The following is a 21,691-nucleotide window of genomic DNA, read 5'->3' as shown; positions in this document are numbered from 1 at the left end:
CTTCTATGTGGTGAAAAACAAACACTATCACAACATTTAGGATAGCTCGTTCGAAAACTGTGGTCAAGAACCATTTTAAAAGCGGGGTACTAATTCTAAGTAAGGATCGCTCGGTTAATTCTCATCACAGCTCCATTTGTAAACTGTGCGTGATGCTTCCTGTTGGCGCAGCGCTGCGTGATACCCAGTTGACCGTTGGGATTAGATGGTTGTAAAGCAAGAATCGCTTGTTTCTTCAGCTGTCCTGGTGACGCGTCCCTAATTCAAATCACAGCAGTCTCAGAATTCTTAACGCTGATTATCTCTCTTGCGTATGGAGCCCGATGTTCATCTGTTGTTGTTCCAAATAGGTACATCAACCACATCAAACAGTTATAGTGCCCACGCACAAGTTAGACACGTTATTATATCCATGATTCAGACAGGCCTTTAAAACTAAGCGTATCTGCCTGTCAAAACACTCCACATGGCAGTAAAGGCTTAGAACGCTGTATTTGGAGTCTGTAGATATAGGTCAGGTCCAGTGGCGGTTCTAGAGGGGGGGCCAGGGGGGGCCCGTGCCCCTGTGACAACAAGTTTGGCCCCCCTTGTGGCCCCCCTAAATGTGGAGTGTGAAATAATTTTTACAAAACTGTTTTTTGCTATCTTTGTTATCGTTATATGCATATATATTTTTTTTATTATTCTATCGTTGTGGATTTGCTTGTTCACGTGACAATTCGCATCACATTCGTGGGAATCGCGGCAGAATAACGTCTGTCTCCTGCACGCGAGAGAGGAGAGACGGAGAAAGCTGGTCAGTTGCAAGTTCATTCTTTATGTGCGTATCGGGTGTGCGATGTGTATTGTCTATTAAAATATTGTAATACTTGTTTTAACTATGTACGAGGCACTGTGAGCTGACATCGCATTTGTCTCTCGTCCTTTCACTGCTGTGTGCGGTTCATAGGTAGGCTATGTCCCCAAATTAGTTTATGTCTTATATCATATTACGTTCTTATATTAGAATATCAAATCAGCAAGAGTGCTGTTTTCCCGTGCACAATTGCAACTGTGATATTGATGTTATACAACAGTTAAATTAACAATAAGTTAACATGAGTTACTTTTTAGACACAATATTGTCAATATTGTTTGTTTTCCCTTTATTTCGCCGACTAGAATTTCAAAATGAAACCGTAGCAGAGTCTCAATGCAACAGACAGCGATGATTTCTTGACTGAAATCCGCGTTTAGAAGGAATCACTTGCTCCTTTCCCGAATGAATCAGCCGTTTGAACAAATCGGTTGAATGAATGAATCCCTCAACTCACTTCTGTGACTTTCCGCCGCCTACTGGCGGTTTTAGTTTCATATTTAAAGTACCCTTTAATTAAAACGTTAAAATTAGATATCATTTCATGTTTAAATATTGATTTAAAAAAAAAATCTCATAGCTTTATTTATGCAATTGTAAATGGAGTGTAAATATATTAATGCCGCTTCTGTGTCACCTCTAGACTGCACTGCAAACATGGATTTTGATTGAATGAATTAATTTGACTGGTAACAGTGGTACTGTATAATTATTGTATAATTAAGTATTATTCTATAAATAAGTATAATTACTGTATAATTAGAATGTTAGTATTTGACATAAAAGGTGATTCATAACTCTAAATAAGTTCAGAAAGAATGTCCATATATAGGTGAAAATGCCCCTGGAAATCGATTTAAGGTGGCAAATTAAATTAATTAAAAATTTATTAAAAAATGAATTTCGGTCCCTGCTGTTAACTGACCACTGCATAGAATATTAAAAAATATGAATATCTTTGTGAGTCTGCTGTCAACAACAGGCCTAAACCAGCCATGGCACCAGCACAAAAACACAATCAGTAAAATATCATCTAATTATCAACAAAACATTGAAAATATTGAGATATATTTTTGTCAATATTCCACACCCCTAATGTACGGTATGAATTTTGATTTCTTCAGGTCTTAAAAAGCCTTAAATTTGACTTTAAAAAGTGTGCAGGAACCCTGTAAACGGTTAGACAGTTACCTATAATATTCCTTATATATAATTAATTTTAAATAAAAATTAAATGAATTATATATTTTAGATGTTTTTAGTTTGTTTTTAGTTCAAGTCAGTTATTTTCAGTAAATGAATTAATAAGCTTCTTGGTCCCCATTGCTTTTGCTCTATAGTTCTCACCAAAATGAAGAGAAAGAAGGACATCATGTCAATTACAGTTACTGTGACTAATACTGAATATGTAATGCAAATGTAAAAATATAATGGAAATGCAAATACATTGTTGAATGATTATAAACATGGTATTTTGCCTGTTAATGCCTGCAGTGCAGTGCAGAAAATGATATGACAACAATAACGTCTAAATGTAACTGGCCCCTCTAACAGTACAACTGGCCCCAGCTTGGCCCCCCCAGTTGAAATGGTCTAGAACCGCCACTGGTCAGGTCGTTGAGGTTTCCACGCGAGGCGTACCTGCGTCATGCGTCTGGCTGGCCTTAATTCTCAATTTACTGCCGTTGATAAGAGCACAGGTTATTCTTGACTAGACGTAAACAATAGCCCATGTCTACAACAATCGCATGTTACAACAGAAATCTTAACATCTTTGTTAATCATCGTCTTTGTTAAAGGAAACAAGAAGCTAGCCTAAAACTCGGTGAGGTAATGTTTTTATGCAGATTGGCTCTACTACAATGGATGTGAGAAGACGTGATGATGATTCACGATTTCTCATAAACCTGACACAGCTCTGGATTGTGTAACAGCAATCGCAGTCAAAAAAGGCGTGTCGCTATTATCCGATAAACAGAGACCAATAGTTCCCCCTGGTGTTACATTGCGCAACTGCAGACGTGTTACTCCAAAAGGCGTCATAGAAGCATTTGATTGCCACCTATTGGTAAAAACATACTAGTAATGACAAACCGATGGATTTTGATATAGCCTATTCGATATAAATAAATGTACCCATGTAATACCAATATTAAATGTCCTAAATGTCTTTAGAATTACAATGCTCTGTCTAAACCTCTGCTATTACTGACCTGTACACTATAGGTTATTAAATAGGCAGTGTATATAGTGATCTCTTTTAGGAGGACATGAGATATTCTCCCTTTCAGTAACACAAGCATAAAGGGGCATGATAACATAGTGGAACTATGCATACTACTTATGTGGAAGCTATTTAAAACTTGTGTCGTTTTAACTTACCGTCAATTTAACCATGATCCGTTCAGTGACTTCACTTTGTCAGTATTCACCTTTAAAGATAGCATGGATGGATGGATAGATAGATAGATAGATAGATAGATAGATATGAAAGGACTACCCACAGATCAGGTGCAGTAAAAGAGCAGAATATGATGTCATGAGGGATGAGGTCATGAGTCAACTCTCTGATTAGGGGATTAGTTGTGTGAACCAAATGTTCACACTTCTGAAACTGCGTGTCAAATGGGAGTTTAAAACCATATAAGGGAAAACGAAAGAGGAAAGCTACAACGAGCAATTATCTGCAAAAAAACTTGGATTGAAGCTTTGGGTTGATGCCGTATCGACCTGACTACATTTCCTAGAAAAGTCTTTAATATGCTTAAGGTGATTTATAGTCAACTCTTCTTGATTAAGTAGGACCAATGAAGTTTAATGTGAGGCGGGACTTCCTCGCTGTTTAGAGGCAGTGTGGTCCACTGAGCTGTTTGGGAACCCGCGGCCCCTTGGCAAACTGCAAGCATTCCAATCTGGCGACGCCATCCTGACGCGCGCGCTAGCGTAAACACGGACATAAGCGAGAGAAACGCCGAGAGTCCCAGTGACACATCACATCTTTCGCATTCCCGTGGGGTGCAGGTCTTCTCTTCGGCCCGGGCGGTGTGTCAGAGACCCGGGGTCCGGTTACCAGTGCTCGCGCTAAAATTAGGGTTGCTTTGGGGCTGACGCAAGACAACTTTGTAGCAGCGGGGAGCGAGGATCCATGGAAACGCGCCCTACACATTCGCTGCTATTGATGACAGAGATTATTTTTGGACCGTGTTGTCATCATTCGGTAACAACGAGGCCAAGGCGTATTGTATAAAGGGAGGACGTTGAAAATGCACTTGTACAGCAGCGCGTTAACACACTACCCCGGCTCCTCTCGGAAAGTTTCCGTAACTCTCACCAGTGTCGGCAATAACGCAACAACGACAAATTCGGGTTCTTTGGAGGTGGACAGAAACACCGTTAACGGAAGCGCCACAATAGCTCACACGGGCTATTTGTCTGGAGGGGAACAGACTGAAGCAAACATGCCTGCTTTTTCATGTTATGAGGCCACCTCGATGAGGCCGGTTTTCTACACTTCCACCGCGGAGATTATCATCACGCGACCGGATGGTGTGGAGAGATCTGTGCCTATTCACATCGCGAAGGAGCCGCGCAAAAACCACAGACCTCTGGAGACGCACTACAAACGGGTTTCCTACGCAGTTAACGGAGATAATCATCACCACTCTGATTCCGTCTTGGACCTAGATCCCAGAAGAGGCGTTTTTGAGGATGACAACGATGAGATAAGTGAGAAAAAATCCATTATCTACGATAGGTTTTTTGATCATGACAATTACAGAGTTTGTGAGAGAAGACGCGAGCCATGTTTTCTAAGTGATGCCACACCCTCCAGAACTTTTGAAACCACACACAGACCCTCATCTGATTCATCTGAAGCTTTTAAAGACACCAAAAGACAAGAAAGCATCGAAGATGACAATCCGGTCTTTGAGCTGCGCATTCTTCAGGAGCCCACAGTGACACCCAACAAAAGTGACGTCGACAACAAGGTTACCCGTTACTTGGCCGAAGTGGAGAAACAAAACAAATACCTCCACGACAGGCAGAAATACCGCTTTCACATCATCCCAGATGGGAACTGCCTGTACCGGGCCATTTCCAAGGCGGCTTATGGGGACCAGTCGAGGCACAAGGAGCTGAGAGAGCAAACCATGCACCACATCGCCGACCACCTGGAGGAGTTCAACCCCATCATCGAAGGAGACGTCGGGGAGTTTCTGATCAATGCGGCCCAGGACGGTGCATGGGCCGGCTATCCAGAGCTGTTGGCCATGAGTCAGATGCTGAATGTGAATATCTACTTGACCACTGGGGGTAGTGTGGAAAGCCCGACGGTATCAACCATGGTGCACTACCTGGGCGAAGATGACTTGTCTAAACCGGCCATATGGTTGAGCTGGCTTAGTAACGGTCATTACGATGTGCTGCTGGACAGTTGTCAGCCCAATCCGGAGTATGACGACTGGTGCCGTCACACACAGGTGCAGCGCAAGAGGGACGAGGAGTTAGCCAAGTCCATGGCGGCGTCCCTTTCCAAAATGTACATTGAGCAGAACGGTCTGCACTGAAACTCAATCAGAGAATTTACCTGGGAATACTGTAACTCATTTTGATGTTTCCAAATGGATTGCACTTTGATTCTTTGCGTGATTAAATATTGCCTTAATTTATTTACATTTCTATCTTTGTGTCTTCATTTTTCCATAAATGTGTTGAAGTGCAGTGCACAAGATGATTTGTGGTGCGAAATAAGGACTTTTTGGGTCTGAGTGAATGTTTCTTAGCCTTGATTGCATGTTTGTCTAATTGTATATATATTTTTCTGTTTATTGTTTTGTTATCTGTTATGCATAACTTTTCATCCACCTGAATGGAATATGTTGCACTTATACAAACATTTCCAGCAGTTCTTGTCAATGTTTATGTGTGTGTATATTTATTCCCCTGTAGTCCATTACCTGCACTGCTGTGTTATTCACTAAACTGATGATTCTCTCATGTTCAAGTGCCTGAAATCTATTTTACAAATATGTATTTTTGAATAAATTCTTTTGGAACAATTTTCAAACTTGTTTATTTATGTCACACACACACACCCCTCCCCAAAAAATCTCCAAATTCTGTCATAATTTACTCACCCTCATGTTATTCAAACGTGACATTAATTCTTCTGTGGACAAAGACAATGAACTTTCTGTCATTTTTCCTAAATATATTGTGTTACACAGAAGAATGTCACACACGTTTGGAACAACGTGATGGTGAATAAATGATAACAGAATTTTTTATTTTTTTTGAGAACTTTTAACCTTAAACAACATCAAAATGATTTAAACACTCAGTCGTATCCCAATACATGGGTTTTTAAACTGGGTTCCAGGGACCCCCAGGGGGCCATAGTGATGTGTTAGGGGGTACAGGAAAATGTTTAGATAAAAACAGTGTAAAGAAATGTAAAAATAAATAAATGAGTTCAAAATAAAATGGATTAAAATAAATAATAAAAATGTTAAAGTGAATAAAAATATATTAAAATACAATTTAGATAAAAAAATAACAAATATTAGATTAAAATAAAAAAATATATTAATAAACAAAAAATAATAAAATCAATTATAAAAGTTAAAATAATACACAGTGCAGTACTGAGTATACTTTTTTCCAATTTTTTTTTTACACATTTATAATATTTTTCACAGTGTAAATTGGGCCTTTAAACATATAACATTTATAGCTGCCTTTTAATTTTTAGGATGGGGTCCCTTGCATGAGAATGATCGCATATCTAAAAGTACATATACTGTATCTATGTATTTTTAGCAACAAGGAAAGGGTTGGACTCACAAGCTTATGACATCTGTATAAGTCTAAAGGAAATGTTCTTTGTTCCCAGAACATGGCTTCACAGATTGTGAAATAAAATTATACAAATGTGGAATGAGAGTATAGCGTGATCTCATGTCAGTCTTGTGAGCGTATGTTCTCATAGACTACTCTGAAGACTGACCTCAGTGTGGTTATCTCTATTTAAAGTGGCTCCTCTAAGGGGTAGATGGGGGTCTTCAATGTTCTTTCCCTATATGGAACAGCACAAGTATTACAAACAGATAAAGCTTAGAGGCACTATTATAAAATAACCAAGTTCACATCATAATGATGTGGCTTAGACATAAAATAGCCAGTAAATCCAAATAGTCCTACAAAGTGCAATATTCCCCCACCCCCCATTTATTTATTTCTCTCTCTACATCGTTCCAGGAGGTTTATTAAGAAGGAGATGACCTCTGTATTATGTGGTATGGGCTATCTGAAAATAATAAACCTATTTTCTTACAATATACAATTAGACCCCCTTTTTGATGAATGATATGATGATAAGTTGGCAAACTATTTTATTTCAGTTAGCGTTTGTTTTATTTTAAGATTTTTTTATGGTTTCAGTTAACTATTATAACCCTGGTTCTACACAAGACTGTTGAGCCGATTTAAATATAACAAACAAACAAACAAACAAACAAATAAATAAATAAAAGGACCGCACTTATAAGGTGCGAGTAGCCTACAACTTTTACCCTTTACATGAAAGAATCACATCCTCCCCGTCCTTGTGGTAGTTACCGTGTCAGCCACTAGATGCCAGTATAAGTCCGAACGCCAAGCGCGGTATGATCAAATACAATGCCTCAGAAATCATGCAGCTTTTTATGCAGACCATAGTGCATTTTCTTTGGATCATGCGACAGGACACACGAATAAACCTCGAGGCTATGACACATGACACTGTGTATGTGTGAGATGGAGCGCGTTTTCATGATAGTTTGAAGTTGTCAATCAGCCCCACTAATCAAACCACTAATTTGATGTCAATTAGGGCTCTAATAAAGCTTAACGAACTAAACAAATGGTCAGTTTGTGTTTGTGCATTCTGCACCCATACTGGACAAGGTCAAGCACTATGACATTTTGTCAGTTACACTTCCATGGTTATCTAATATAATATAAGATTATAATATAGCCCATGTTGATGAAGACACATTGTTTTAAATAAGTAGGAAAATATGCATATAAATAACATTTAACAGCAAAATATCTCTAACTAAACAATCTGCTTTAAATTGGAATGACGTAATTCTGCAGTCATGTGGACTTTAAGTTCCATATTTATTTATTTATTTATTTATTTACTTTTTGGGCTGAAAACCCCATCGCTTTCTCTCTCACCCTCCCTCGGAGTCTCTCCTCTCTCATGAAGGAGTTTCTGTCCTTTGGTCATACATCCGCGCATATACAGACTCAGACAGACGGAAGCGGGAAATAAGCGAAAGTTTTGCGGATATTTGGCTAGGGACGAGCAGTCTGGAGAGGTGCAGAAGATGTCCGGACACCGGGTTCAGTTCGCGGATCTTCCTTCTACCGGCGAGCGCAAAGGAAGCCCGAAAATTAGCAGTAAGATTTCGGAGTTTTTTGTGTCCTCCGGCTACAAAACCGAATGTGCAGCCTACCTAGTATTTTTGGGCATCGTAGATGCCGGGCTCACCCACAAATACTAATATAGCCTATGTCCAAAAAATGCAGTCTAGGTAGGCAGCACACTCTGGTTTTGACGCACAGCCACGGAGTTTGAAGTTAGAGAAGAGTTGGTTAATATGTGTCACTTTTTATTTAAGGGTAGCCTCGAGGCAAACTGTAAAATGCTGCTATGAAATTAAAAATATTAAGGACAATAAAAAGAGGTCAAGTGGCACATTTTGCTATACCTACGCATGTCAAGGTGAAACCCTGGGGAATATGTAGGCTATATTATCTATTTTGCGTATTAATTAATTCATACAAGATAGCCATTAATATTCAGAATATTTAAATGTAGTGACAATTTTAAAAACTTTGTATTTGAACTTCCTGATTTGGAGGCAAAGTTCACTATTAGCTGGCATACCCCACAGCTAAAAGTTTCCGGGGAAACGCCTTATTATTAAAAATAAATACATGATTTATTTACTTTTTAGTTATAGTTTGCAGAAGGGGGCAACACAACCTACCCACTGACACATCTTACCCCACTCTTCCCTATACTGATTTTGATCTTTGCTGATGTAGCCTACGCTTCCACTGAAAGCAGTGGCTTTCTGCTGAATGAAGCTTATCAGAAAACTTGAACAAAAACAGCTGTTTCATATCTCATCACGGTCTCATAACCTTTAAAACCCTGAGTGAACATTTCAGTTATTCTTGCTTGTGTTGCTATATTTTCTGCTGGTAATTTCTGCTCCAGTGCAAGACATTTGACATTATAGCTGGGAGAAAACAACCTTCCCATGTATGCATAAAAATGCTATTCTTGGTTAAATGTCATGACTGAGGTTTACTAGTCAAACAAATGGGATTTCTTTCATAACTTGGAACCAATCCTAAAGGATCCTCGAATAATCAATTTAAACTTAAACTTAAGTTTACCCAATTTATTTGGTTAATTTCATAGAACATAATCATCCATTTGGAACATATTTCGTTTTTAGCTGATTCCTGTTTGATCCTATTAAATTGGTTCTAAATTATGATAGTCATTCCATTAGAAATTTTTAAGGATGAGTACATTCCTTTACGAATCCTCTTAGAGAGAAACATGCATTTTAGATTACTGGATATTGATTTAGTCATTGTATTTATGATCTTGTGTGCAAATATGTCAGGAATTGAGCGCATTGCATTAACTCAAACTATTCACTTGTGACCTGGGGAAACTCTTTGACTGCTCTGACTGTTCTTTGCTTCATGGCTATTTTAATCAGAACATGTTAAATGACTTTGAATGGCTTTGGTGAGTACTTTACTCTACAATTGAGTGCCTTCTGGACTATCAGAAGTGACGACAGAAGAGTGTTATAAGAAAAGAGCAATATAACAGCCAGAGAGCTGTAATATTAAAAAGTTCTTGTTCATTCTCTCACTTTCACTTTCTCTCTGGGTGCAAACCAGAGAAAAAAAATCCCCCCACCACCCAGCTGAGAAGTAGCAGACTATTCAAGACTACTGAAGGTCTGCAAGCTCCACTTGGTGAAATCCAGAGTGTTGTAAGGTTTCACTGTTTGGATCCCTTCCACTGATACACAATCTTAAGGACAGGAAGTGTTTCTCAGGGCTGCAGTGCCACTGAAGTGAATGAAGTGGGTAATTGAAGGTTTTGAGCCTTTTAAATGCCGCTGAAGTGAACCTTAGATTTAAGTTGTGTGTTAAATTATTTACTAAACACTGTCCATCTCGTAGTTGTATGGAAATTAAAATGTTATTATTGTCATAAATGGAATGCTTGCATTGCCTAAAAGTTTTTTTGGCAAGTTCAAGGGAAAGTTATGGTGTTGCCGCTAGCTTTAGCATGGTTGCTAACCTATGACCTTCCTACCTTCATTCCAATGATTATTCCAACAAAAAACACACTATGTGTGGTGACGCTAAACTTCTAACTCAACCCATGTTTCAGTATTCGCCATATCCACTACTAGACATCTTTTTGGACCTCATAACCCTTTTCTTATTTTTATTTATTTTTTACTTTATTTTGACCTAGCGATTTTTTAATCAAAATGTCATAACTCAATCTTGCGGAGAAACAGATCATTCAACAGATCACTCCAATCATTTAGTTCGCTTTAAGGGTTCGCTTGTGTAGGAGGAATTTCTCCCATCTAGCGGTGAAATTGTATTTTCCATTCAAACGAATTGTGCTCTCCAGCGCCTCGCTTTTTCAAATACGTGTTGCATCTACGGTAGCTGTTATGTACCAAAAAGCTATGACAGGATGTCTTCTAATAGCACTTCGTCGAGTTTTCCTTCGGGTGAACAGGTTTGTTATTTCAAACAAACTGCAACTTGACACAACGAACAAACGAATGTTACATTATGCATAATAACAGTGCAATGCAGCCTTTTAAACTTGCCCGGGCAGTGACAAGCACCTCTCACTGCTCTGCTCTTCCGTTTCTGCTGCTTTCAGTTACGTGACGCTGGCTCTGAACGAAAACACGTTGTGGAAACGCATTGGCCTAGTACTTTTTGACCCTCTCTGCTATTATAGTTTTTCAAGATGGCGGAACGACATGGAAGCCTCCGTGGACCTACCCGTCACATGTATATAAAGATAATAAGTTCTTCGTTTACGAGGATAAGTCAGATAATTGGCAGAGGTATTTGTACACCATTGAGGACATATTTATGAATAAAAAATATCGATTTTAGATAATAAAATACCTAAAAAACTACACATAGTCCCTTTAAATCCTGCCCCTTTCTTACAATCAACCTCAAGCTTGCATTCAGATCTGCTTCCAGTCAACAACCAGTCCGATAAAACCATGTTCCCTGCCCTAGATGTTTTTATTTTTCAATAATCCATATCACTTGGATGTACGTCACAATACAGAAGAAAAAAATCTGTTGCACACTTCAGTTAAATATCCAAGTACTCATCCAAGTACTTGCAGTGTTCATTTGTCTTATATACACAAAATGGGACAAACCTTTACTTTTTTTCATAACCTTTTTGTTCTCAAACACCAAAAAGAACTACCTGAGCCTTCTAGAAGTACCATGTGTTCAGTGATAAAGCCAAGGCTTATAACTTTGAGGTGCAGTTATGCATTAGAAAACTGTGATATGAAGTTTTACAGCACGCACTTCAGGTTTCTACTTGTCATGGCTGGATATGCAGACTCAGAGAGCATTGCTTAATCTGGAAAATGTTGAAGATTTAGCTGTATGGAAATGGGCTGGGATGTCTAACAAAGAAACTGCCTTGGTCTCACTCCGTTTTCTGAGAGTTGTTGCATATCCTCATTTGTTCAGCGATCATTGAGAGAGTGTGAAATAAAGAGTAAATCTTATATGTTAGATTTATTCAGTTATTCCAGTAATATAGCATTTTGCTACGTCTTTTATCCATTAATACTCATCTTTGATAATCAAAATGACATATTTAAAAAAAATGTCCTGGCAAAATGACTTATAAATGCCTTGAAATAGCTTGAATATAACTCTATACCCTTGCTTCTTTTAGTCCCCGCCTCCACTCAATCGCATCAGCTCGGACTACCTGATCCACTCACTCACTAGTAAACGTTACACAATAGCAAGTGTAAATATTGGTTTCATTTAGCCCAGTGTTTCTCAACCCTGCTCCTGAAGGACCCCCAACACTGCACGTTTTCTTTGTATCCCTAATCAAAAACACCTGATTCAACTCATCAGCTCATTATAACATGGGGATATATATGATAATGAGCTGATGCAACGCTATCTCATGACCAATTCGTATGAATTTGTACGAGTGATTCAAAAGTGGCTAATTCGTATGAATTCGTAGACCTCACACGTACGAATTTGTACGATTTGTCTAAACCCACGTGATGGGTAGGTTTAGGGGCAGGGTCAGGGGTAGGTCATTCGTACAAATTCATACGAATTGGGCAACTCGTAAAATATGTACAATTTAGCAGAAATCGTACTAATTCGTACGAGTGAGGTCGTATGAATTCGTACGAATTGCCATGAGATCGGCCTGGCTGATGAATAGAATTAGGTGAGTTTGATTAGGGAGACAAAGAAAATGTGCTGTGTTGGGGGTCCTTCAGGAGCAGGGTTGAGAAACACTGATTTAGCCATGTGTGTTTGAACCAGAAACTGAATCAGAAGTAGTGTTGTGTGTCAAAAGTTCTGACATTTTAAAAATGTGCCTATACCAGCAATTCCCTCTAGTATTTTGAGCGCATTTGAACAGATTCTTAAACACTTCTGATTGGCCATTGCGTTCACGCACTCAACATATATGTCTCTGATAGGCCATTGTGTTCACGTGCTTTACATATGTGTCTGTGATTGGCTACAATGATCAACGCTTCAAAACATGTTGGAAATTCTGGTATCGTCACATTTTTCAAATTTCAGTACCGACTTGGTACCGAATTCGGTACTTTTGATTTTTCGAATTTTCGGACACTATTCAGAATAGGAAGAGCGAAGTTCTACGGGGGTGCTAGAGGGTGTTAAGCACCCTTAAACGAAAGCAGGAGGACACTCAATTGATACTGTAATAATATCATATTGACAAAACAGATTTGGTAAACACTGACGTTCCAGTGTTTGGACTCTGGATTCTGGTTTCTATTTATGTGTTTTTGCAGCGGTGAGCGATGTAGCCAATAACAGACATGCATTTTTGAGACTGTCTTTGGTACACTGCAGTTTTAAGGAGAAAAATACTCAGCAATGGTGTTGACTGATGAATTAAAGCATATTAAAAACGCCACACAGACAAAAACAACATTAAAAACTTGATTTTCACCACAGGGGGTCTTTAAGATCAGTGGAGTCTGGTTAAAGAAAATGCATTCTTCATAAAATAAGCCTGAAAAACATTATTAATAAGAAATCAAAGACAGTGGACGTCAACTCATCAAAGAGAGTCCAACGTGCTTTTGACTTATCCAAATGGCTTCTAAATCTATTTTAAGGTGGTGGTTTGTGATTGGCTGATTGGTCGTGACAGATACGCCGAAGGGTTTGAGGATCCTGTTCATGTAAATCTCTAATTGGATGCAGATGTCACGCATGGCCATATGATGCTCTCCTCAGCGAGGCTTTGAAGTGACTCTGGTCTCGAAATACTTGAGGACTGGGTTTAATTTTCTGGCTCATCAGTTAAATCCAATACAGAGAGAGAGAGAGAGAGAGAGAGAGAGAGATAGAGAGAGGGAGAGAGAGAGAGAGAGAGAGAGAGAGAGAGAGAGAGAGAGAGAGAGAGAGAGAGAGATGTGTGAAAGGGAGAAATGCAAGCTCAGGTACAGACACACATCCCTGGTTGACAGGGCAGAAAATGCTGAATCTCCATGGTTACAGGGCAGTTGACACTCCACGTGAGAATTGACACAGTGGAGAACTGCCAGACCTGACAAATCCCTCTGACTGGCATTAGCTCAGCACATGCAAGTGTGTATGTGCGTTCTCTACTATAGTCAATGCATGTCAAACACAAGTGCTGATTAGGACAGAAGGAGGGATTGATAGAGAGACGAAAGGCAGAAAAAGGAACAGAAATAGCTACAGGGAGAAAACAACATTCAGAACTGTAGAATTGCACAGGCAGAAAAACTTTAATGGGAAGTAAATGGGGACATTTGCTTTAGTTAAAGGGATAGTTCATTATTACAGTCATTAAGTACTCACCCTCATGTTGTTCCAATTCCAAACCGTAAGACTTCCGTGCATCTTCGGAACACAAACTAAGATCTTTTTGAAGAAATCTGAGAGCTTTCTGTCCCTCCATAAACAGCCTATGCAACTGACACTTTGGGTGCTTCAAAAAGTTCATAAAGAGATCGTAAAACTAATCCATATGAATTGAGTGGTTTAGTCCTACATTTTCTGAAGAGAATCGATTGCTTTATATGATGAAGAGATTTGTTTTAGGCTTTTTTTCACATATAAACATTGAGCAGCAAACATAAACAGAAGCTATATATATATATATATATATATATTAATTACAATAATATATACAGTCAATGGATGTATGGATGTATAGATAGATGTATAGATGTATAGATAGATAGATAGATAGATAGATGGATAGATAGATAGATAGATAGATAGATAGATAGATAGATAGATAGATAGATAGATAGATAGATAGATAGATAGATAGATAGATAGATAGATAGATAGATAGATAGATAGATAGATAGATATGTAGATGACAGCAACATGAGCAATGAGCACAACATCTGAGCAATAAAATTTTCCATCTAAGTTGGGTTTCTTGTTGGATTAGTGTAGGCATGACAGCAACTTAGAGAGTCCCAGACTTATACACAACTGTTGACCTGAATCTCCAGGGTCATGCTGTGGGATGCCACCCATATTTAGATGCTGATAAAGCTACAGTTACTGGACGGTATCGGGTTTCTCCAAACGGAAGTAGGGAGAGAACTCCAAACCTGCCATCCCACTGTCTAAACACCCCCTCCTTCCATCCCCTCCCATCCTCCTTCTCTCTATCACTGCCTCCGTTCGAGGACATTTAATATATCACATAGAGTTCACCATGAAACTTAAGAAGGCGTTCAAATCTCCAGCGATCACGGAGTAAAGGATGCCGACAGATTACCTCATTCTTTTTAACAAGTCTCCCCACTTTAGTTTCGCCCCCACTGGGAACTTTGCACAAGTTGCTATATTACAGATAGAAAACAAAAATTGATGACACTTTTCCTCGTCCCGTATACTTACAAGCAGGGAGTTTCAACTGGTGGTTCATGAAAGTATTGCAGAAGGTCCATGAACTGATATGTCAAATATATAGTAATTTTTTAAATAATATTCTGTATATTTCAAAAAGATTTTCTAAATATAATTCATTTATTTTAATATACTTATTATTTAATGAATTAAAAGAAACAACCGCATCTTTTCATCTTTGTTTGAATCAGAAACAATAAAGCTAAAATAAAATAAAAAAAGTGAAATTATTTGAAGTAACTGGATAAAAATCTGAGACTAGATGAAACATAACTGGGTCAATGACATTTGAGTGTCAAATGTGGACATGCAGTGGGCTTAAACAGCTCACAATTTTACAGCAGATTTAGTTCCCAAACAACTGACAGTCGTGACCTAAATATGATTTTCATTTACAATAACAAATCCTAAAATACGGCATTAGTAACTTACTTTTCGTGCCATCAGTCATGTGTGCACTCAAGCTCAGAAGATCTCCCGTTCTTGGCTCATTTTGAGTCAGACTGTTGACTGGACACTCGCTCTGACCGGATCATTTGAAGCAGTGTGTTGTTGACTCAAGAACAAATGCAGTCGGATCGAGCCAAATCACGAAGAAATCATTCAGTACGATTTGCAAACCGATTTGACAGGATAATTGAAAAGAATCAGCTCGTTCACGAATAGTAAGTCTCTTAGCAAGTGATGATTTAAGTTCAAAATAATGAGGAAAAATTTACTTAAGTACAGGAACGAAGTAAAAACACTTTGTTACTGTCCACCGTTGACATTTTGGTATAAGGGGATCCCTTGAGTTGCGTGACAATCTAGTGCAATTTATCGGGTTGGAAAGGTCTGACACCCCTGCATTAAGACAAAGTGAAAAATTTTGTTACTTTATAGCACTTGACATTCACCTTCTGAAAACAAATAAACAATGACTGATAAAGACATTGATCGGCAAAGAGAGTAGAACAGGGCCAGAAAAGAAAATGTAAGTGTAATGTTTGTTTGTATAGCCTACAGTGTGTTAGAGGTGATAAACCAGTCTGAGAGTGGTGTCTGATTGGCTCTACTGTGTGTTAGAGGTGATAAACCAGTCTGAGAGTGGTGTCTGATTGGCTCTACAGTGTGGGATCATGCCGTGTTAGAAACACTTTCACAGCATGCCGGGCTCCAACATTATCCACTTATTCATGGAGATAAGCCTCCAGTGAGTGCGTATGGAGGACACTATGTTCTCTTTGAGAATCCAGACACTTGTTATGTCAATATCACCACCTAGCATGGGATGAACCAGCCCACAGACGAAATCTAACCTTTCACACATGACCTCCGACTGTCACAAGAAACCGGATCGCCAAAATAACAACTACAAAAATCCTTACTGTTATTCACATTTGTCAGGTTTTCGTGCTGCTTGTTTTCCATGAATGTTTGTTCCTAGCAGTTTTTTGGCCTCTAAGTGACAATATTTTATAAAGTGTGTTTTTGCTTTGATAAATTACTGAGATTGTCCATGTATATCATGTTGGTGTTAATGAGATGGAGGGAATGGGAGGACAGTTGTGAGGAGCTGGGAAATCAGGAAGATATGTAAAAAGAGCAGGGGGGGGGGATCGGGGTTATGGGTGGTTAGTACACAGAACACAGAACGAGATATTTAGAAGAATGTTCATGCTGCTCTTTTTTTAATGAAAAAATCTCATATTTCATTTTATTTGTTTTTGTATTATTTGTAGACTATTATTATTAAATGTAAATAATTAATATTAATATGTTAATTTTAGTTTTAGTAATTTTGTCATATGCAGTTGTATTTTTTTTTACTTTTTAAATATTTTAAAAAATATTTCTAAGCTTTAATTTATATTTATTTCACCTTTAGTCATTTAATTACTCCAGCTTCAACTTATTTTATTTCAGTTAGTTGCCAATGCAACATTTCTAATTTGTTGTTCAGGTTTTTATTTAATATTTGTATTTTATTTAATTAATTAATAGTTACCAGTAAAGTTTTTTATAGTAAAGTTATAAAAAAATAGTTTTAGATTCACGAATCAGGTCCAATGATGATGAGGAAGTCAGATTAAGTGGTTCAAAATAACCACAAGGTTTATTTAACAAGAGCAAAATTTATGACACAGAGTGCAAGGCGCAAAACGTCTCGGTTACGTATGTAATCCTCGTTCCCTGAGTAGGGAACGGAGACGTTACGTCGGATGACGACGAATGGGGGTTTCGCTTAGAACACCTATCGACTTCGAGTATTACAAAACGAGCCAATGGCGATGAAATGCCATGGGTCTGCGGAATTTGCATAGCGTATCTCCGCCCCACCGCATGGGTATAAAAGGAGGACGCCGGCAACATGCAGATATGTCTTCGCTGAGGACCCGAGACTGAACTCAGGCGTCTACCCAGCGGTACAAGTGGCAGGGAGACGTAACGCAGGTCCGAGTTACGTCGGATGACGACTAATGGGTGTCACCGTGTAATCACGCCAGTTCACAGCTGTCTTCCAGTGCCCTGCGTAAAACTTAGATCCCTGTCGTAAGACTAGCAAGGACTCCTATTTAACACAGGAATACCAAGGTACACTGGGGAGCATATCCCATAGTTTAGAGGAAATATGCTAAATATTGCCAGCCCAAACGTGGGGGACTTAGAGAATACACATATGACCCGAAGGATGCATATAGAGAACACTGGGTTGTCCAGCCGCAGGTGGAATATTTCAACCCCAGGGGTGGCAAGGTGGCTTGCCTTACAGTGGAAATACACATGTGGGGGTTACTCAGGGGAGGAACCATGCACACGGAGGCACCTAGCCGACGCACAGGCAATAGACACTGGCGCCAGCGTCAACAGTACTGGAGGAACTGAGGAATATATTGCACGTATCCAGTCCGTAGAGTGGAATGGCGAGCAAGCGAGACACCTGAGCGGGTCCGATACTAGCTGGTAGAGGCGAGTACATGAGAGGACACTGGCCCCACTCAGAGATTATAGAATCTGGTGAATGAGTTAGGTGTCGCCCAGCCTGCAGCTCTGCAGATGTCTGTTAGCGAGGCGCCATGCGCTAGAGCCCAAGAGGACGCCACACTCCGGGTGGAGTGGGCGGTCACACCAAGGGGGCACGGTCTACCTTGCTGCTGGTATGCCAAAGCAATGGAGTCCACTATCCAGTGAGACAACCTCTGCTTGGAGAGAGCCTTTCCCTTCAGCTTCCCACCATAACAGACAAAGAGCTGGACTGAGGTCCTGAAACACTGCGTTCTGTCCACATAGGTGGTGAACAGAGCAGTGCCAAGGCTGGGTCTGCCTCCTCCAAGGGCAGCGCTTGCAGGTTCACCACCTGGTCCCAGAAGGGAGTAGTAGGAACCTTGGGCACATATCCAGGCCGGGGTCTCAGGATCACGTGAGAGTAAGCCGGCCCGAACTCCAGGCACGCTTCGTTAACGGAGAATGCTTACAGGTCCCCTACCCTCTTGATAGAGGCCAGTGCAACCAGTAGCGCTGCTTAAGCTCCACTGATTGCAAAGGCTCAAAGGGGGAACGAGAGGAGGCAAGGAGGATTCAGTCTCCTCACTCCTCTCAGGAACCTGATGATCAGGTCGTGCTTCCCCACGGACTTACCTTCTACCAAGTCATGGATTGCGGCAATAGCGGCAACATAGGCTTTGAGGGTGGAGGGAGACAGCCTTCGCTCCAACCCTTCTTGAAGGAAGGAAAGCACGACACCGACCGAGCATCTCCGGGGGTCTTCTCGGCGAGAAGAGCACCAGCTGACGAAGAGGTTCCACTTCAACGCGTAGACTTGTCTCGTGGATGACGCTCTAGCGGAAGTGAAGGTAGCCACCACCGCAGGTGGTAGGGTACTCAAACCTGCCTGGTCCCGCCCAGGAGCCAAACGTAGAGGCTCCAAAGATCGGGACGAGGGTGCCACAGGGTGCCCCGTCCCTGAGAAAGAAGGTCCTTCCTCAGTAGAATGGGACAAGGAGGTGCTGTCGCGAGGAGTATGAGTTCGGAGAACCAGGTCCGGGTGGGCCAGTAGGGCGCAACCAGAAGGACCTGCTCCTCGACCTCCTTGACTTTGCGCAAAACCTGCGCAAGAAGGCTCACTGGGGGAACGCAAATTTGCGGCCCCGCGGCCAGCTGTTCGCCAGTGCATCCGTGCCGAGCGTGCCCTCGGTCAGGGAATAATACAGGTCGCAACGGGTCGAGTCGTGAGAGGCAAACAGATCTATCTGTTCGTCCCCGAACTGGACCCAAATCAGCTGAACCGACTGGGGATGGAGTCGCCATTCTCCAGGGAGGGGCTGAAACCGTGAGAGCTCGTTGGCTGCACAGTTCAGGACTCCGGGAATGAAAATGGCTCGAAGCGACCTCAGATGCTTCTGACTCCATAAGAGGAGGTGGCGGGCGAGTTGGGACATACGGCACGAGTGTAAACCACCTTGACGGTTGATGTACGCTACTGTGGCGGTATTGTCTGATCGGACTAGTACGTGTTGACCCCAGAGCAACGCCCGGAAGCGGTGCAGGGCAAGGCGTACTGCCAGCAACTCGAGGCAACAGACATGCCATGCTGCTCAACGCTACATGCAAGAATCACTGAGCTTCAGGAGCAACCTTGCTCAACACCTAAGTGTGAAGAAATTCACTGAACCTCAGGAGCATTTCTGCTCAACACCTGGGTGTGATAAATCTCGCTGAATTTTTCAGGAGCATTTCTGCTCAACATGAGAGTGTGACAGCATGTCCATTGCGCATGGCGCCCCAGCCCGTGGAGGCATCTGTTGAGACAACAGCATGCCGGGAAGGTCGTTCCAGGGGCACTCGGGCCCGTAGAAAACTGAGGTTCGACCAGGGGGTGTACTGACGGCAGGTCGGAGTAACTGGTACTCGGAGGGTGCCGTGTTGTCATGCCCACCTCGGGACTCGGTCGCGAAGCCAAAGCTGAAGCAGTCTCATATGAAGCAATCTAAGCGGCGTACCGCGGCTGCAGATGCCATATGCCCCAGGAGCCTCTGAAAAAAACTTCAGTGGAACCGCACTCTTGCGCTTGATAGTCTCAGGCAAGTCAGCAATGGCTGAGTGGAGAAGGCGACCAAGTCCATACCGAGAAAAGAGCTCCTCTGCACGGGGCAAAGTTTACTCCTTTCCCAGTTGACCCAAAGGCCAAGACGAGCTAGGTGCCGGAGCACTGGGTCCCTGTATTCGCAAACCTGGTCTCAGGAGTGAGCTTAAGACAGCCAGTCACCGAGATAGTTCCCATGGAGAAACAAGGGCTGCCTCAACAACCTTTGTGAAGGCACGAGGAGACAGGGCTAGCTCGAATGGGAGAACAACGTACTGATATGCACGCGCCCTGACAGCAAACCGTAGGTATTGTCTGAGTCGAAGGAGAACGGAGACATAAAAGTAGGCGTCCTTCAGGTCGATCGCTGCAAACCAATCCTGTGGCCGCACACATCCAGAAATGCGTTTGGCCAGGAGCATCTTGAACGGCAGCCTGTGAAGGGAGCGGTTCAGATGCGTAGGTCCAGGATTACCCGTAACCCACCAGACTTCTCCGGGACAATGAGGTAGGGGCTGTAAACCCGGACCTCATTTCGGCTGGAGGGAGAGTCTAAATCGCACCCTTTGCCAATAGGGTAGCAACCTCGACTCTCATGATAGGGGCATAGCCACCGACCAAAGTGGAGCGGACTCCCGGAGGAGACCGTGCGAACTGAATCGCATAGCCGAGCCGATGGTTCGCGCGACCCAGCGGAACAGATAGGGAAGCTCTAGGCAGGCTCCCAACTGTGCCAGCGTCAAGAACCACAGACATCCCCCTGGTGGTGCAGCGAAGCGGAATGACCGGCCCAGACGTGGTCGGCATAGCGGCCCGGTGTGGGGGCAAGGTCATAACCGCACCCTGACAGAGGAGGCCAGGGAAGGTCCAGCGTTCCACGGGGGCCTGATCTGTCAGGGGTCTGGCGACAGAGGGGGACAGGGGCAAAGCGGTCCGTGGACGGCACGCAGTGTCAACCGCCTCTGGGACAGAGGGGGACGAGGAGAGCTCGGCTTGTGGGCGGCGCTCTGTGTCGTCCGAGAACTCTGTATGCTCAGAGATGAGAGAGTCAGCTCTTTCTGAATAAGGATTCTTCCCCAGCCCTCCACCGGGGAAAGGAGTGTTCCTGCTACCAACTCCTGGAAAGAACTGAGTCTCATCTCTGAGCAGCCCATCTCAAAAGTGCAGCGTAACCGGCGTTTAGCGGGGGGCGGGGCTGGAGAGGGCTGTGCCATCCCCCCTACGGTCTTCCAGAGCCAGGCCCGGGTAAACGGGCGGGGTTGGAACCGTGGGAGGGAGCCTTCGGCGGTGGGCAGACTGAGGGATCTGAGCGGACGGTGCGGCCGTCGGGCAGAATAACCTCAATCTGCTCACGGGCGGTTGAGAACTGTTGGGCAGAAGCACTCAACCGCACCGCCGAAGAGGCCAACCTGGGAGATGGGGGTGTCGAGCAGACGGGTCCGCCCGACATCGTGCACATCAGACCGGTCAGCCCCAGACTGGTGAAA

General features: G+C 42.1%; 2 protein-coding genes across 6 annotated transcripts in view; both read left to right on the top strand.

Moving 5' to 3' along the window:
- The first annotated feature begins 3,688 nt into the window (after positions 1–3,688).
- otud1 (OTU deubiquitinase 1) lies at positions 3,689–5,916 on the top strand. The gene has a single exon (XM_077244394.1). It carries the CDS (start codon positions 4,120–4,122, stop codon positions 5,422–5,424), a length of 1,305 nt encoding a protein of 434 aa, XP_077100509.1. The 5' UTR covers positions 3,689–4,119; the 3' UTR covers positions 5,425–5,916.
- A 2,163-nt stretch (positions 5,917–8,079) lies between these two features.
- kiaa1217 (KIAA1217 ortholog) overlaps positions 8,080–21,691 on the top strand; it is a 159,260-nt gene continuing 145,648 nt past the window's right edge. For 4 of the 5 annotated variants that reach the window (XM_077244387.1, XM_077244384.1, XM_077244382.1 and 1 more), the window contains exon 1: positions 8,124–8,302. In XM_077244387.1, coding sequence (XP_077100502.1) covers positions 8,230–8,302 — 73 coding nt within the window. In that variant the 5' untranslated portion in view covers positions 8,124–8,229. Of the gene's footprint in view, positions 8,303–21,691 lie in introns of all 5 variants that reach the window. The other variant, XM_077244390.1, reaches the window with a different exon arrangement.

The sequence above is a fragment of the Siphateles boraxobius genome, unplaced genomic scaffold (assembly GCF_051911475.1).
Source record: "Siphateles boraxobius isolate OS27281-9 unplaced genomic scaffold, OSU_SipBor_1 26, whole genome shotgun sequence".
Lineage (NCBI taxonomy): Eukaryota > Metazoa > Chordata > Actinopteri > Cypriniformes > Leuciscidae > Siphateles > Siphateles boraxobius.
The sequence above is the reverse complement of the archived record's forward strand: the minus strand, read 5'-3'. Positions and strand labels throughout refer to the sequence as shown.